The sequence below is a fragment of the Lonchura striata genome, chromosome 2 (assembly GCF_046129695.1).
Source record: "Lonchura striata isolate bLonStr1 chromosome 2, bLonStr1.mat, whole genome shotgun sequence".
Lineage (NCBI taxonomy): Eukaryota > Metazoa > Chordata > Aves > Passeriformes > Estrildidae > Lonchura > Lonchura striata.
Genome location: NC_134604.1, coordinates 111460556 through 111478255, shown reverse-complemented (window position 1 = coordinate 111478255; position 17700 = coordinate 111460556). Strand labels below are relative to the sequence as shown.

At 39.4% G+C, this 17700-nt stretch overlaps 1 protein-coding gene across 1 annotated transcript; it reads left to right on the top strand.

Annotated features, from left to right (window-relative positions):
• The first annotated feature begins 1731 nt into the window (after window positions 1-1731).
• Window positions 1732-17130, top strand: PWP2 (PWP2 small subunit processome component). The gene is made up of 21 exons (XM_021540027.3): window positions 1732-1782; window positions 1892-2004; window positions 2648-2742; window positions 3104-3203; window positions 3666-3809; window positions 4222-4357; window positions 4797-5023; window positions 5471-5614; window positions 6347-6417; window positions 7018-7154; window positions 8224-8372; window positions 8987-9134; window positions 10168-10318; window positions 10671-10851; window positions 11784-11931; window positions 12849-12957; window positions 13255-13320; window positions 13471-13689; window positions 14767-14917; window positions 15930-16004; window positions 16149-17130. Exons 1-21 carry the CDS (start codon window positions 1765-1767, stop codon window positions 16306-16308), a joined length of 2742 nt encoding a protein of 913 aa, XP_021395702.1. The 5' UTR covers window positions 1732-1764; the 3' UTR covers window positions 16309-17130.
• Window positions 17131-17700: the final 570 nt, after the last annotated feature.

Here is a 17700-nt window from a genome sequence, read left to right as displayed (position 1 = left end):
TCTTCACCTGGGCAGGCTCTTTTTGCCCTGTAGGTCTGACTTTTAGTATTATAATTTATAATAATTATAATTACTATATTATTAATAATAATACTTATGTATTATTGTTATTATTATATAATTGGTCATAGGATACCTGGACCTCTTTTGCTAAATTAGCAACATATACATAAGACATACATTCATATCTTGATTTACTGCATCCTTAAAGCTTGTTAGTTCCAGGATATCCATAACTACGGGATGCTGCTCTCTGTACCACTGATTAATTCTCCTTCCTTGCTGATTAGGCTTAGAAGTATACAAAGATCCATCATCAAAGAACATCCTGACTTAAGTTAATTTTGACATATTCCACATTTTAAAACATTAACACCTGTGAGTGATTATCCAAGGATCCAGCTGAAGGAGCATGGAAAGTAAGGATTTAATGGATTGCTAAGCCTCAAACACCAGTAACCATTCAAAAGGGAAATACGAAGGTAGGGCGGCATCTTTCTGGTGCCAGTTTTGCTGTTCAGGTCCATGGTGGCCACACAAACCCCAGTGCAGGTGCAGAAGTGGGGTCATGGAGCAGGCAAGGCCAGGAGAGGGGGATTGGGACCACCGGGGACCCCAAAGCAGCCCGTGACACCTTCTGGAGCTCCCCCTCAGCAGGTGCTGTGTGCCCCAGTCTTGCATCAGACATGAAGAATTCCCTTCTTGGGGAGGGATCTGGGTGTTCCAGTGCTAATCTGAATGTATATAATGCAAGGAAGTTTTTGTTCTGTGGGCCCCTATCCCCAAAGGATCGGGACTGTGACCATCTCTCTCTGACCAAGGACATGGAAATGACAACACTCAAGTTTCATCACTAGATTCATGGGTGTTGTTGTTTTCACTATCTACTCTTACCCATTCCTTCCCTTTCATTCTTTTCCTTGTGTATTTTTTTGTGATACTTTTACACTTCCATTGTAAAGAATTAAACTGACCACCGACATCCTTTCCACTGCAATAAAACTGCTTTGAAATAAACCTCTCACATCAATGCACTGGGCATTCGGCGTTGTTCCACTCTAATGACAGAATGACAGAATAGTCAGGGATGGAGTGAGCTCTGGAGATCACCCAGTGCATCCTCCTGCAGAGCAGGGTCACCCAGAGCAGTGACACAGAACACATCCAGGTGGCTCTGGAATGTCTCCAGAGAGGGACACTCCGCTCCCTCGAGAAGCTGTTCCAGAGCTCTGCCACCCTCAACACAAAGAAATTCTTCCTCCTGTTGAGTTGAAACTCCTCGTGTTTTATTTTACAGCCACTGCTCCTCATTGTGATGCTGGCCACCAGCGAGAAGAGTCTGGCACCATCCCCTGACAGCCGCCCGGGATAGATTTATATGGATTCATGAGATCTCTCAGCCTTCTATTCTCCAGATTAAACAGGCTCAGCTCTCACAGTATATATACCGTGTATATATATAAATACCGTAATGTATTTACTGAAAAGAACCAGAACTCCCTTAGCTCGTGGCGGGTGTGGGGAGGGCCGGGAGCGGCCGCGGGCCCGTGGTTGGGGAAGGGGACGGAGAGCGGGGACGGAGAGCGGGGACACAGCCCGGGAGCGGCAGGCAGTACAGCCCGTGTCAGCCTCCAGCAGCCATCCCTCAGCCGTCCATCTCTCCTCCCTCCCTTTCAGGGCCGCCCTCATCACCGCCCTCAGCACCGCCCCTCATCACCGCCCTCGGCACCGCCCTCATCGAGGCGCTCCGCACGCGTGGCCGCCATGCGCTTGGCGTACCGGGTGAGCGCGGCCCCCGATCCCCGGCGCCATCCCCGCCGTCACCTCCCCCTCATCTCCCCCGGTCCCCATCTCCCCAGCCCCTCTAACCCTGCCCTTTCCTGCCCTGCAGTTCTCCGGCCTGCTGGGCACTGTGTACCGCCGCGGCAACCTCAGCTTCACCCGCGATGGCAACTCCCTGCTCAGCCCCGTCGGCAACAGGATCTCCCTCTTCGACCTCAAGAAGTGAGAGAGCGGCGGGGAAGGGCCGGCGAGGGGGTTTGGGGGGGAATAAAGCTCCGAGCAGGTTGTGGAGCCCGACCCATGCGGCTCTCCGGGATGCTCGGCCTGCCAAAATACCCTGGAACGGTCTGCTTTAGCATTAAAAGGTAGAAGCCTCATGGAGTACCTGTCACGGTGTTATGCAGGTACACCCATGAGGAGAATAGCAGAGGAAATACGTAATTCAGAGGAAATACGTATTTCAGAGGAAAAAAAAAAAAAAAAAAGGAAGAAATAGATTTGTGTTTGATTTAGTTGTATGATTTCCTTGTGTGCTTCTGTCTTGTATATAACAAAAATAAGGGCATCATCAGCCTTTCCTGTGTGCCAGAGTTGTGACCGATGCTCCCTGTCCCTGCGTTCCAGGCAGGAGCCTGTCCCTTATGTAGAATTACAGACCGTGATGCACTGGAAGGATCATCGAGTCCTGGCCCTGCACAGATCAGCCCACCTAGCTGGTGTTCATGGGACTGTGACAGCTAAACAAAGTTGTGGGGGTTTCACATTAAATTCTGTCTGTGTTTGATACCTTAACAAAGGTATCAAACCGTCTTTCATTGACACCGAAGATGTTCATCCATTTCACTGTTCTGTGTTTTTGTTGCAGTAACAAGTGTGAGACGTTTCCATTGGCTACACGGCTCAATATTGTGTGCGTGGGGCTCTCTCCAGATGGAAGCCTTGCCATTCTAATTGATGAAGGTACCTGCACAAAGAGACATCTGTTTTGTAAAAGAATTCAGTAAAAATGCAGCTTGGACAGGAGGAAATATGTGTTGCTAGGTGTTCAGCCTTAGCACAAAAATTAAAAGTGGTCTGCTTTAAAAATTACATTTGACTTTTTGGGGAAGGTATCTTTATTTACAGAACTCTAAAAATAACTTGTTAACAGAATTTGGGTAGTGTCTCATAATTTGAACTGTATTTTTTTAAATTTTAATAATATCAAGCACACTGTCTTGTGAAGTTTTCCCCCCTCCTCTTTAAGAAAAGAAGGTTTGCTAGGGTTATGATTTCTTTGGGAAGGCAATTATTCTCATGATCTTTTTTTGTGCCCTTACAGAGGGAGCTGCCTTGCTTGTGAGTTTGATTGGGAAATGTGTGATACATCAGTTTTATTTTCACAAGCCAGTTCACAGTGTCAGCTTTTCCCCTGATGGCAAGTAAGTAAAGAGTGCATGCTTCAGAACAAACCAACAGGAATTGCCCCATAAGCTAATTGTGATTATGAAGACATCCTAACCAATCTGGGAATGTTTCCTATTCATGAGTGAGGGGAGATTTTGAGCTGATCAGGGTCACTTTGTAAAATTGAGAGAGGAAGAAAAGAAGGAAAGCAAGGCCTTGGAAGTAGAATATCCTAGTTTGAACTTTTCCTTCTGTTTTGAGGCTTTGAGAATAAGAATTTCATTATTCAACCTCAGTGATTCTTCCTGAAGGTTTTCTCTTATGTAATGCTTAATCTGCAAATACTTTTTGTTCAAAAGCAATCCATTTTTATTGTTTCAGTAGTGCAGGACCCTCTTTATTATTGTATTGTTTCATTGTATTGCAGTTTTTACTGAACAGTTGTTTGCTTTATCAGCTTTGTGTGCAATTATGTCTTTTCCCTCCCTTTATGCCAGGAAATTTGTGGTTACAAAAGACAATCTTGCTTACCTGTACCATGCTCCTGGGAAGAAAAGAGAATTTAATGCATTTGTTCTGGACAAAACCTACTATGGCCCATATGATGAAACAACTTGTATTGACTGGACTGATGATTCCAAGTGAGTTGTTAAACTGAAGTACTGTTTACCTGCACATGTTGATATTTAAATGCACGTTGCAGTCGCATTTTATTTCCTCTGAAGTACTGTACTAGCTTTAAAAATTCTGTCTTTAATTAAAAATATAATTTGGCAGACCAGAAAGTAAAAAAAAATGAATGTATTGGGAATCAACAGTGGATTCTTACTTGAAAATGCTTAGTAATTCATAAAATGAACATATTTTAAGGATGTGAGCAAGGTTGACCTTTGCAATGTGTCTTAACCCCTTCTACCTCTACTCCACAGTTTACAAGACTTGTTTGATAAAATTAAAGTGGTGCCTGCTGGATTTGAGCTCAGAACATTCTCCACCCAGGGAAGAGTTTTACAGTCCAGTTTTCTAATTTTCTTTTCTATTTTTCTTTTGCAGATGCTTTGCAGTGGGGAGCAAGGACATGTCTACGTGGGTGTTTGGAGCAGAACGATGGGCAAACTTGATCTACTACTCTCTTGGAGGCCATAAGGATGTCATAGTTGCCTGCTTTTTTGAAGAGAACAGCCTAGATGTATGTAAAATCACACTACACACTTGAATTTTAGTAGTAAAATAGTGGAAACAGAACCTTATTTGCAGGTGACTGTTTTAACATTCTCTCAGAATTCAGAAAATACAGAAGTGTCTCTTGATTGCTCTGTCATATAATTATGTATTTCAATTTGCTTCCCCAAAACATTATAGCTTTAAATATGAAAAAATAATTTAGATTAGCTATAATGCTGACTAATGGTAATGAAATGGCCTTTGGTCCTTGCAAAATTTTTCTGAGGACTGGCAAATAATTCACCAGTTCTCAGGACAAGTAAAACTTCCAATTCAAAGCACCTTGGATTCTGTCCTGAGAATAGAATGCACACTTGAAAACCCTTCTGCAAGTCCATATTCATATTTTTTGAGAGCACAGAGAATAGGTATTGGGCAATATAATTTCTGTGTTTGTATTGTAGCTATACACAATTAGCCAGGATGCAGCTCTGTGTGTGTGGCAGTGTGACACTGAGCTGGATGGTTTGAAGCCCATGCCCCCTAAAGATGCAGCAAAGGAAAAGAAGACACCAGAAGATGATGATGATGAAGAGCTGCTTGAAGAGCCAAAGGGTGAAGAAATTCATGGGAAAGCTGATCCAAGTGAACAAGAGACTAGAAATAAAGTTAAATATTCACGTGTTGCAAAGTAAGTGGTTTTCAGTTACCAAAAATACAAATTGTAATGGGGATTTATTGTACTCGTTTTTTTTTATCTGTTATAACTTATTCAAAGCAGTATAAAACTGTCCAGGATTTAGAAATTTACTGCAGATCCCATTTTAAGTAGTTCTGGTAGAACTTGTGGCTGTCTTGTCTTGGATTATATTATGGGCACTACCTTTCATTTTCAGAATAACAAGTGTAATTTTAACAATATAAGAAATACTGGCTGGTGGTGTGCTGTTGATTGTAACTCAGAAATTGTAAATGGGATCTTTACTACATTACCCTAAGTCTTGAAGCTTTGGTTTGTTGCCAGAAGGGGTTGGTTGACTTCAGGAGATGACATAAAGGTGGCTCATCAGCCTCTTTGGTGAGCTGCTTGGAGATGCAGCTCTAACAACACCTTTTTTTCTTGTTTCTTGGGTGCCAGGTATTTTTTCAATAAAGAGGGAGATTTTAATAACCTGACAGCTGCAGCCTATCACAAGAAGACACATCTTTTAGTGACTGGTTTTGCTTCTGGAGTCTTTCACCTCCATGAGCTTCCAGAGTTCAATCTGATCCACTCCTTGAGGTGAGGTATGGGGTTGTCACTGTATTTGGTTTGGTTTTTGTGGGGGAAGGGATTAGGTTTTTTTGCAGGCGTTTCATGTTCGTTTGATTGAGAACACGTTGTGTTTAAGCAGTGAAGGATGAATAAAAAGAGCACAAAAATCTTAAAATGTGGCGGTCTATTTAATACTGTAATTTTTAGAAAGGCAGAACCATAAATTTACGTAATAAATACCATATAACTCTACTCTTTATTGTGGAAAAATGAGGTCTGAATAAGGAAACTACTCAGGAGTTTCTGGTTGTTGGCTAGACTTCTTTAACTCTGTCCATTTTAATATTTTCAGTTTCTGTATAGAAAATACTAGCTGGGAAGTTCTGCATATGTAAAATTACCTGTAAATTGTGTCTAAGTTGAGAAATAAATCAGATTCTCTTCCATAACTGTAGAATGCCAGCTAAACAGTTTCCATGTACAAAAAAAAAAAAAAATAAACCAACCATATTTTATTTTCTTAAACTTGAGGAGTTTTACTCTGTTGGATCTTTGGGATACAGATACTCAGCTTTCATTCTGAATAAGGAATGTTTGATGTTGGAGTGGTACAAAGGAATGAACTTTGTGGTTTTTGATTTCACAGTAGAACAGAAGTTCAGTAAAACAATCAAACAACTTGTTTGAAGAGTGTTAATAAATATTAGACTTGAAGTTTTAACACCCAAGTTTGTTTATTGGTTAATTCTCTTACTTCAGCATTTCAGACCAAAGGATAGCTTCTATTTCTATCAACTGCACTGGTGACTGGATTGCCTTTGGATGTTCAGGTTTGTAGTTTTTTTGGTGTGTATTCATGAGAAAAATGAGGAATGTGGTTAGACATGAGGCCCAAATTCCCCTTCCTAGTTTTGACCCCAGCTGTTAAATAATTGATAGTCTCATATCTGTGGTGTCTCGATATAGTAAAGAAAATATCACTGATTAATCTCTTACAGAATTCTGATGATTCAGGAAAGTATTTTGCTGATACAGGAAAAAACACATATTTTATATAGAAAAGCTCTTAACAGAGATAGGGAGACCCCAGGTCCCTTGTAGTTAATTTCTGCTTTCATTCTGGGCTGTTCTCTCTCCCTTTGCCACATAGCATTTTAAAACCTGCCTGGATGTTCCCAGCATTCCCGCCCTGTCCATAATGGTTGGCATGAGACCCAAAATTTTGCTCTTATATGCAGCCCTGCTTTTCTTTCCAGCTTATTTATCAACTGGTTGGAAGCATTGCTGTTGAAGTATTGAAAACATTATTCCAAGTAACAGCTTGTGGGGGAAATTTTTGGGGAAATTGCCTCGAAGTTATAAAAGGAAAAAGCTCTTATTGGGACTGGAAGATGCAGAATTCAACCTGTCTGCTCCTGCTGTGCTCACAGGTCTGGGTCAGCTCCTGGTGTGGGAATGGCAGAGCGAGTCCTACGTGCTGAAGCAGCAGGGCCATTTCAACAGCATGGTTTCCTTGGCATATTCTCCAGATGGACAGTACATAGTAACTGGAGGGGAGGATGGCAAAGTAAGTGAGGCAATATTGCTGGAATGTGAACTTCTAATAATACACTAAGCAGCTTGACTTTCCATTTTATGTAGAAAGCTCCGTTACTGTAATTGGTACATTTTTTTCTTTTTATAAAGTCATACTCCTTCCTTAAATGTTTTGATTTCTCTCTCTAGAGTGTATGTGTTTTGCTTTGTTACTACCTATGGCTGCAAATTTCATCCCTTACTCTTTCCAGTAGGTGATTTTTAAATTATTACAGGTCCAGTCACCATAAATGCAAAAGTAACTAATTCATCAATGTTAGTTTATTTATGGTCTCATGATATCTTGGGATGAATGAACTTCAGCCGCCCAACTTCTTGCCCTTTTAATAATTGTTTTTTGACATGAAATGAATTTCAGATTATTTATTCAAGTGCAATTTTTTTTGTTTGAATGTGCCATTCCAGAAGTTTGTTATTTAAAAGAAAAATTAACTTCTCATGGATGACTTGCATCTAAATGATAGGCTGTGTGCACAGGGGCTTTTATTTTAAAAGATGTTTCGCCACAATGTCTTGGAACATAAATGGGACAACAGTAGTAGCTGATGTCCTATCAAAACTTTTAAGTGTCAGAAAAAGATCTGCCACTTCATGATTTCTGCCATTCAGGATGAAAATTGGCCAAAACCAAGAAATCTCAAACTGCAGAAAGCTAAATGCATAACATTTTTGTTCAGTTAAAAAAACAAACCCAACTGGAATATCATCTCAATTGTGCCTTCTGTAATGGCTTTAGAGTTGGTTTTGAATTTGCACCTGTCACTATGAGCTTGGAAGCTCAAGATGCTCACCAAGTGTTACTTTCCTTTATTAATTTGTTTCAACTTTGTGTCTATCTCCAGTTAAATTTTTATGTTGCAAATGTGTTTTAAGAGATTTAATGATAAGCGGTGGCCTCTTGACTGCTATTACTGAAAGTCTTTAATGATGTTGCAGTATTCTAGAATTAGGTTTTCTTTACTCTGCTGCTGCCTTGCCCTTATTTTCACTCTTCACTGATTATAGAGATTCTAAGAAGACTTTTCTTGTCTGTCCTGCAGGTGAAAGTGTGGAACACTTCAAGCAGCTTTTGTTTTGTCACCTTTACAGAACACAACAGTGGTGTAACTGCTGTAACTTTCACTTCCACTGGTTATGTTGTTCTGAGTGCTTCCCTCGATGGAACAGTGCGTGCCTTTGATCTGCACAGGTAACTCTTTGCCTGAAAGCTTTCGTGTCTAATTTAGTCCTCAGCTTTCATACTCCCCCCAAAATACAGCAAATTGCTGACTGCTTGTCTGAAGTCTCGTAAAGGTGAGCAGCACTGCCTTACTGGTTTTTGGTTCGGCCTTTGATTTAAATTTAGATAGTAATTAGGAATGCTCTTATTCCGTCCAGTTCCTGTGAAGAAAATTCTGGAAGAACTTTTCTCAAAGAAGCTGGAATTCCAGGAAAATCATTGTCTGGCTTGACTCAGATGGGGAGAAGGCACTTGCCTAACAACACTTTCCATAATATAATACAGTTGTGCACAGAACTGGGTGTGTAAACAAGCCCATGTTTCTAAAAAATTGACACATGCTATTTAATAGAAGAAAGCTCCTCAGAATATTTCCGTCTTCTATTTCTGCAGAGTTTTTCATTCTTTTGGATCTTGCAATCATTCTGAGGCATCACATCTAATTTTATAAAAACAATAGTTTTTCTGTACATAGCTTAGAAGTCTTTACAAAACAAATGAACTCCCTTTGTAAATAAGCTTGTTTAACACACATTTCAATCTACATAAAATGTTCTCATAATTTCTTTTCACTTCTGCAACAGGTACCGGAATTTCCGTACCTTTACATCTCCACGACCAAGTCAGTTCTCCTGTTTAGCTGTGGACTCCAGTGGTGAGATTGTGGCAGCTGGTTCCCAGGATTCCTTTGAAATATTCATCTGGTCAATGCAGAGTGGGAGGCTGCTGGATGTAAGGACCCAGAGTGTTGGGAGGGCTTGAATTTAATGCTGTGTGGAGTGTGGTGATATTCAGCAACTTTGGGATTAGTCAGGGGGTTTCAATGCAACATGAAGTGTTTTTGTTATATTCAAAAACTGGAGCTACACTATGTTGCTCTCAGCATTGTTTTTTTGTTTATTGCATGGAGCTCACCCTGAATTTGTGTGGGAAATAGTTTTCAAAATTTTTGAGTAATGAGTTCTTTTTAGTCATAAAATAGCACCAGTATTGCTGAGCTAGTACATGGGCACTAGAATCTTTCCCTCCTTGTTCAGAGATGTTCTTTTCCACATATTTTATGCAGGTAATGAAGAAATTGTAGTTGTTGTATTAAAACTGATACAGACTTCATGAAAGGTTTTGCTGGAGCAGAGCAGAGACATGATTTTTAAATTATTTTTTCAATTCTTAAGCATTCCTGTACACCTTGTACAATTAGAAGAACTCAGTGATTTACGTATTTTAATTTGGCACAGCCGCGGAATACAGATCACTTCAGCAACTCAGTATATACTTGACTGGATCTCCAGAGTTTTTTGAGTTTAGTTTCTCTGCTTGGTATTTGTTTTTGAGGAGTAGGAACTTCATGAAATGAAAATTTCTGTTACTCTTATTCTCAGTTTTTTATTTTTTTTATTCTGAAGTATTACCAGCTGCAGGAGATACTGAATTCTGAGAGCAATTACTTGGTTTTTCACAATTGGTATGATTGTTTTGAAAGGAGGGAGGAAAATGGCACACTGCATTCCTAAAGTGTGTGCGTAGGGGTGGTTGTAGGTGCCTATATTGTGATAGCACTTCAGGGAATTTTTTTAAAAACTTGTGAAAATAAAAAGTTGAGAATCACTGGTGTGTACCATGCCCTGTGTCCAAAAGTTATCTCAGATGTGTGTGGACAAGTCAGGCATGGTTTATTGGCTGTATCTGGAGTTTACTGAATGCAGACTACACAGATTTCAGCTTCTTTCACCTAATTTTAGGTTATTTTTTCTTCTCTTTTTAGGTCTTAGCAGGTCATGAGGGTCCCATCAGCAGCTTGTCCTTTAATCCAATGAAGTGTGTTCTAGCCAGTGCCTCTTGGGATAAGACTGTAAAATTATGGGATATGTTAGACAGCTGGAGAACTAAGGAGACATTAATAATGAACTCAGATGGTAATTTTTGCTTAATTTCTCATCTTTTATAAAATATAAAAATACTATGTAAAATATGTTAATAATAACAAAACATGTCAAATACAGAGAGACTCGTTCATGGAAATGGAAATCAGAAGTTCATATACGTCACTTTTGTGCTTGGTTAACGGTTCAATAAATACTTTTAATTCTAGCTCAGCTTTATAATTAGCGAAACATTTGTATGTTGTCCACAGGAAAAAGTACAGTCATACTTTTTACTCTTAAACTTTTTCTAATAGCTGAGATAAGATCCTAGAAAATTTAAGGGTATTTTCTTAGAAAAGCATCTGACTGCATTTTTAACTGTTATTAATTAAATTCTTTGCAGTTCTTATTGTTGCCTTCCGTCCTGATGGCAAGGAGCTCGCAGTTGCTGCTTTGAATGGCCAGATAACATTTTGGGATCATGAAAATGCAGTGCAGACTGGCTCCATCGAGGGCAGGCACGATCTCCAGATGGGGAGGAAGGAGCTGGACAAAATAACTGCCAAGCAGGCAGCCAAGGGCAAGTACGTCCGGGGGGATGAAGTGACATGGAGGGTGCCATGCTGCATTACTTTTGAGTTGTTTTTCCATTTGTTTTCCACATGAAGATTGCAGAGTGCATCTGCTGTTCAGATACTTCTAATTCTGAGGCTGGATTTTAAAAGCCTGCCTGACATCTAGATGCCTCCCTTTTGTAGTTGGATGTGTTCTCTCAGTGGTCAGCATCATTCTGAGCGTGTGTTCTTTCTCATCGGTTAGGAACTTGGGTTGCCAACATAATATTAAATTTCTCAGGCCAAGGTGTTAATTTGCTATGGGTTAGGTTTTTACTAGATACCTTTCTGTAGAAATACTAGTATACAACGATTAATGTAAAGAAACTATTACCTTTTTTAAAGAAGGCAATTAAAGTATGGGGTTTATTGCCTGTTGCTATGCATGTTAAGTAATGCTTAAAATCAAGTTGACTTTGTGTGCTCTCAGTAATTATATCAGAGAAATGTTTTATTCTTCTCTTCCCCCATCCCCCCCTTTCTTTTCCATATTGCTTCCAGTCAAAACAAATAAAAGAAACAATAACTTTTTGGAAAACAGCAGTATTTTTTGCTGGTGAGCTCTCAACCATGTCTTTCAAACATGCCATGGCATTGGTTTTTCTGTAGCTCTTCTGACTGTTTTTTAGTGTCATGCATGATGTAGTTGAGAGCTCATTGACTAAGCTGTGACTCAGAAGTATGGAAGTATTTCAAAAAATTGTTGAAGTTCTAAATTGTCTGTGATTCATAGTAAAGCACCAAATGCTTTGTAGTAAATGTGTGTGTGAAATACATACCATGTGAATGAAGATCTCCACTTTTCCCATGGAGTAGTTATTTTCTGAGTCTTCACGTTGTACTCATGTCTTTTAGCTCAGATGTAGCATGAAATTAAACTGCTTTCTCTTTTTCTTTACCAGATCTTTTACAACTCTGTGCTATTCAGCAGATGGTCAGTCTATTCTGGCAGGTGGATTGTCAAAATTTGTCTGTATATATAATGTCAAGGAACAGATTCTTATGAAAAAATTTGAAATTTCATGCAACCATTCTTTAGATGCAATGGAGGTATGTGAGCACAGGAGTCTTTTTTTAATTTTCTCACCCTCATAAGACTTTGGTTTTGATATAATATCTCATTAAGAGTGATTCATGAATGTTTCTTAAAGAATGGGTTTATTTTTGTGCAGGAGAGGGGGTAAGAAATATTCTTCTTGGAACATAATTAATTCCAGAAACTCTTTCCAGATTTGTAGTGTGCTTATGTTGAATGGACAGAACTCTCAAACACACTAAGTTAGTTGGCACTAGACTTAAAATGGAGGTGAAAATTAAATTACCAACCTTTTGTACTAAGCTAACTCCCTGGGTGTCAGTTTGTGTTAGCAAAGAAATGAAGGATTTTTTTTTTGTGGACACAGAACAACATCACTGACCTTTATAAACTCCGTTTCTGTATATTGACAAATGCCAAATTAAATTCCTTCAGAAGTAAAATGAATGATGCAAAACATTCAGAAGGAAAATATTCCAGTAACTCTTTTCACCATCCCCTTACCAGGAAGAATGACTGCTGTTCATGCCAGGCTGTATCTCACTGTGGTTCCAAGTATCCTTCCTTGTCAGCAGTTGTTTATGAGCTGGTGTAGCTCAACATCTGGCTTGAAAGAAAGTGAACAATCTGAAACAGAATCCTGGAGAGGATGGGTATTTAGAAAGGGGGACCAGGGAAGTCCCTAAAATCTCACTTACATTGTGAAGTCCATAAAATCTCATTTGCAGTGTTCTGGCCACACAGCCCTTGCATTAGCACAGTGCAGTTACGGAACCTGCAGGGCAGGAAGAGTAGGGCTGCAGCTGAGGAAGCAAACAGTGCATCTCTAGAGTAGAACAAAGCTATAATAATGTGAAACCACAGTCTAAACTGAGCTCTGCTGTTTGAGAAGAGATTCAGTGCAGTGAATGGAACTTGCATGCTTTTCCAGGAGTACTTAGATCGGAGAAAAATGACAGAATTTGGCAGCATGGCTCTGATTGATGAAGGCGGTGGAGGTGACGAAGGTGTTGCCATCCCTCTTCCTGGAGTGAAAAGAGGTATGGCTTTGACTTTGCTCTCTTATTTCTACTTTTATGTGCATCAGAACCTTTGACACAGATAAGAAGGGTTTGACTTGTTTAACTCAGTTTTAACATCAGGATTACAAAATTTGGTCTCACCACTTAAGCTGTAGTATCTCTTGGACATGGACTGTGCCTTCCTTACCCAGTCTTTAATTCTGCTAGGTTTTACCATGCTGCACATTATTTAATGATAACATCATAGTCAGGGTTGATTATTAGACTTTGAACTTGTGGTGAATCTGTTAAATCACTTCCAAATTTCTCTTTTAGGTGACATGAGCTATCGACACTTCAAACCAGAAATAAGAGTGACTTGTGTGCGATTCTGTCCTACAGGTTAGTATCAACAGTTAATTTAGGATTTTTTTCTTTATTATTCCACATAAAACATGTGAAACAATAGAGTACTGGAGGATTATCATTACTCTTCTGTTTCCATTCTAGAACACCCCTCTTTGTTCTTAAATACTGTTATTTCTCTCCTAGGACGAAGCTGGGCAGCCACCACCACAGAAGGTCTCCTGCTCTATTCCTTGGACTCTGGGCTAATTTTTGATCCTTTTGAGCTGGATATCGATGTCACACCTAGCAATATCCACAAAACACTGAGTCAGAAGGAATACACTACTGCTATTGTCATGGCCTTCAAGCTGAATGAAAAGAAATTAATTCAGGAGGTGATAGAGGCTGTCCCTAGCAGTGAAGGTGAGTGGATCTGCCATGAAACTGGGCTGAGCTAGCTGTAAACAGACAGGTGTGAGCCAAGATAAGTTGAGGTGTGAAGGCAGACTTTTTAGTGTTAATTTATGTTTAAATTTTACCCATCTACTTCATGCTCATTCAGTGACTTCTCAGCATGGAATTTGATCAGGCCTAGAGGTGCAGGCAGAGGTTTTGGATGTCATTTCTCAGAAGCAGCTGATGTTGGAGGGGCACATCAGGTTTAACCTGTGCCTGTGTGATGAAGACCATTAACCAGTAGCAAGGATGTAATCAGCAGTTTGAGGAAAGTGATGAATCTTGTCTGTTGAGCACTTGTGGCACCACATCGGGAGTATTGTGCCTGGTTCTGGATCTAAGAGCACAAGAAAAGACATTGATATTCCGGAACACTTGGTGGAGAGCTTAGAAAGTGATTGGAAGGCCTGAGTACAACTGAGGAGAGGCTGTTGTAATCCCCTGTTAACAGAATGATTATGTGCCTGTTTCTTAAGCAAAAGCTGTTTTTGAGAATGGATTATATATAATGAGGTCATTTAGTTATATATGAGATTATTTTGGATGCTTTTAAATAGTGTTTCTTTGTGCTGTGCTGTTGCTAACAGCATTCCGACACTTCCTGTGTGGGCAGGTGACTTTGCTGTCTTTTCAAGTATCACTGCCTCTGATTGTTGTGCATAACTAGTTCCACTGAATACAGAAATCTGGGTGAAGTCAGGAGCAGCAACAAAAACTTTAGAAAAGAGGAGAACAGGGTGGAAGTAAAAATGCTGAAGGAGAGCTTCTGGGGAGAGTACTCTGCTAGAAAGAAGAATTTGGAGAGGGAGGAGTTAATTTCTTGCTTTTAAATACAGTAGTGTTTGGAAGGCTCAAAGGAGGAGCATTTGTCCCCTGAGAGATTGTGGTACTGTACCCTGAAATACAACACTAAATATCCACCACTTGCCAAAATGCTGCTTTCTTCTCCTTGCCCCTATGCTTTCCTGTGGTCTCTTTCATGTTATTCCAAATAGTAACTCAACTCTATTGAATGTTCATGGGTTTTTTTTCCTTTTTGCACAGTCGATGTTGTCTGCTCATCACTGCCAGATCTGTATGTGGAGAAGTTACTGGAGTTCCTGGCCTCTGCATTTGAGACCTCTTGTCACTTGGAGTTCTATCTTATTTGGGCTCATAAGTTGCTTATGCTGCATGGACAGAAGCTGAAAACAAGGTGAGATCTCGTGAAAGTCAAAATGCTGACAAGGATATTAAAATTAAAAACCTGTTAGTCTAAGGCTTTTACTTAACATATACTGACATTCTAGATAATGTATGCACTACAATTAGAACACTTCAGTTTTACAACTTCTATATGATAAAAGTTAGTTTGGACTTGATCTTAAAGGTCTAAAAAGATTCTAAAAAGTGTGTGACAGAATTGGAATATGTTACTGGATTTGTGAAGATATATTGCAAAAACATTTTTCTAATACAACAGGTAAAACTTGCTTGAGTTGCTTATGCAATAACTGCATAATGATTTCAAGACTGATAGTAAGATTTTGGCAATTGTGTTTTTAAACAATTATGAATCTTAAATGTAACTGAAAGGTGATGTGCAGGTATTGATTGCTGTTTTACAGACTTAGCTTATTATAGCTGGTAGTACTCTGTCTTCCTACAGAGTACTTCATAACTACACAGGCCTGGTCTGTGAATTATATTCAGCCCATCCCTAATATGGATAGACTTCTAAGAACAAAACCAGGCAAATTTACAAATTTAAAATGGCCAAAGTGAGAGGTAATCTGAGAAGGAGATTTACATGTTTAAAAAATTTAAATGTGGTTTAAAAAACAGTGCATTGTGTAACTCTTCCCTTGCTTCAACATGGGTATTAATGTTTTAGTTACTGAAATGACTGGAACAAAATCTCTCCTTTGTTCCTGCTAAAGTAGAAGAGGACAATTTAAAACAAACTCCCCCTGGTTCAGAAAGTCTTGTAGTATCTGAAAGGAGCTGTCAATATATTGTGAGACGTCTCACAATGTATTGCACACCTGTATTGAGTATAATCATTGTGGGCAGAGTCAAAAGCAGAGAGCTTTTGTTTCTTTAGGATTATCTTAAAAAGTTGGCATTGAAGTTGTATGCTTGTAAGAATCTTGAGAATATAGAAGAGTTCTAGATTTCCATATGTAAGCATGAACTGCACTGCAAATTGTATGTTTTCTGCATCCAAGGTCAGTGAAGCTGCTCCCTGTGATTCAGTTCCTTCAGAAAAGCATCCAGCGTCACTTTGAAGATGTTTCAAAGCTGTATGTATTGTTACATTTGAAAGTCCAAATCAAAAACCTGGAGTGATTGGGGGATGGTAGTGTGCTGTTAAAACTTTTGAGACAGTCTTCTTTTAGAGTTGTTTTTATCTTAGGAGGAAAACGTTTTCCTGTTTATTTTTACAGCTGTGAGTGGAACATCTACAACATCAAATACGCCTTGGCCATCTCACAGCAGCGGGGCATGAAACGTCCAGCAGAGGAAACACCAGGAGATGAAGAAGAATTGGATTCTGACAGTGATTATCTTATGCAAGAAGTTCATAAGAATAATTTGAGTTCCTAATAAGTCCTTGTGCGAGGGAGAAAACCTCAGATAGTATTTTATGCAGTGGTATTCACTGAGAATGAGTGGCCCTCATAGTGGCATCAGTTCCTAACAGTGTGCTGGAGTTCCATGGGAGGTAGTGATGGAAATGTAGGCTATGCCATAGATGGCACTTTGCCTATTTCTTGTACTATTTGGCTATAAACTTGACAGCATTGATTCCTTGATTAACTGATTTATTTTTTTAATAATTCCTGATTTAAAGTAAGAAAGAAAATGTTCATAGGGAAATAAGAAGTACAACTGGAAGAAGTTTATTCTTTATTACAAATGTCTTGAACATTGAGTATTTTGAATTTTATAGTGCAGGCTTATCCTACACTGGTCTCTGAATTTTAAAAAGGATAAAAAAAAATTTCTTAATTGGAAATGTACTGGTCTAAATGTACTTGTTTTAAATGTTGTTTTACTTGGATTTAATATGTACATATTTCTGGAACACTCTTTTCTTAGTTCTGTAACCTCCTAACGTGATGAGATTTCAGTAATGAGGAGAAATGGGACCCATAGCAGCAGCTATTGGAGAAAATTTACAGAGCTTTACAATTTGTGTCGAGGTTGGACTGACAACCTTGAGATACCCTAGAGAAAATTTGTTTGGACATTACCAACTCAATAATGTAACTTAAACTGTAAGAGAATGTGTTAAAAAAGTCATGGCTTGTTGTTTTTTTTTATTATTTTTTATTATTCTTTCTTTTTTTTGATGAAAACCCTTTCTTGTCTTTTTTAAAAATGTTGTTTATTAATACATTAAAACAAGAAACTTTTGATTTCCTCTGTTTTTGTGAATTGATGAGAGAACTGGCTAGTAGGAGTGGGGACCTGAATGCAAAGACGGGTCTGTCCTTGTAATACTTTCAAGCCACACACTAAAAGGGCTTTGTTAATGAAGATACTGCAAATATTACCAATGATTCAGAATTGAGTTTCTCAGCATATTCAGCTCTTCTGGCTTTGTCTTCTGGTCACTTTTCACTGTTGGAATAGAGGAGAGGTATAAATATTAAAGGTAATTGCAATGAGGTCTCCCCTCTTGTCTCCTCCAGGCTGAACAGGCTAAGTGCTCTCCACACAGCTTCTCCTCACGGCCTTCACCACCTGCATTGCCCTCCTCTGGACACTCTCTGATAGCTCAATTCCTTTATTTTCAGCCTTTCATTCCCCAGCCTCGTGCATCCAGGATTGTCCCATCCCAGGAGCAGAATCCAGCACTTTTCCAATGTTCAAACAGATGCTGATTGCCAATTTGTCTGATTCATCAACGTCTCTCTGCAGGTCCTCCAAGGACCCAGAAACTCCTCCCGGTTTTGTACCGCCTGCCAACTTGCTTATTTCCCCTCTCTAAAT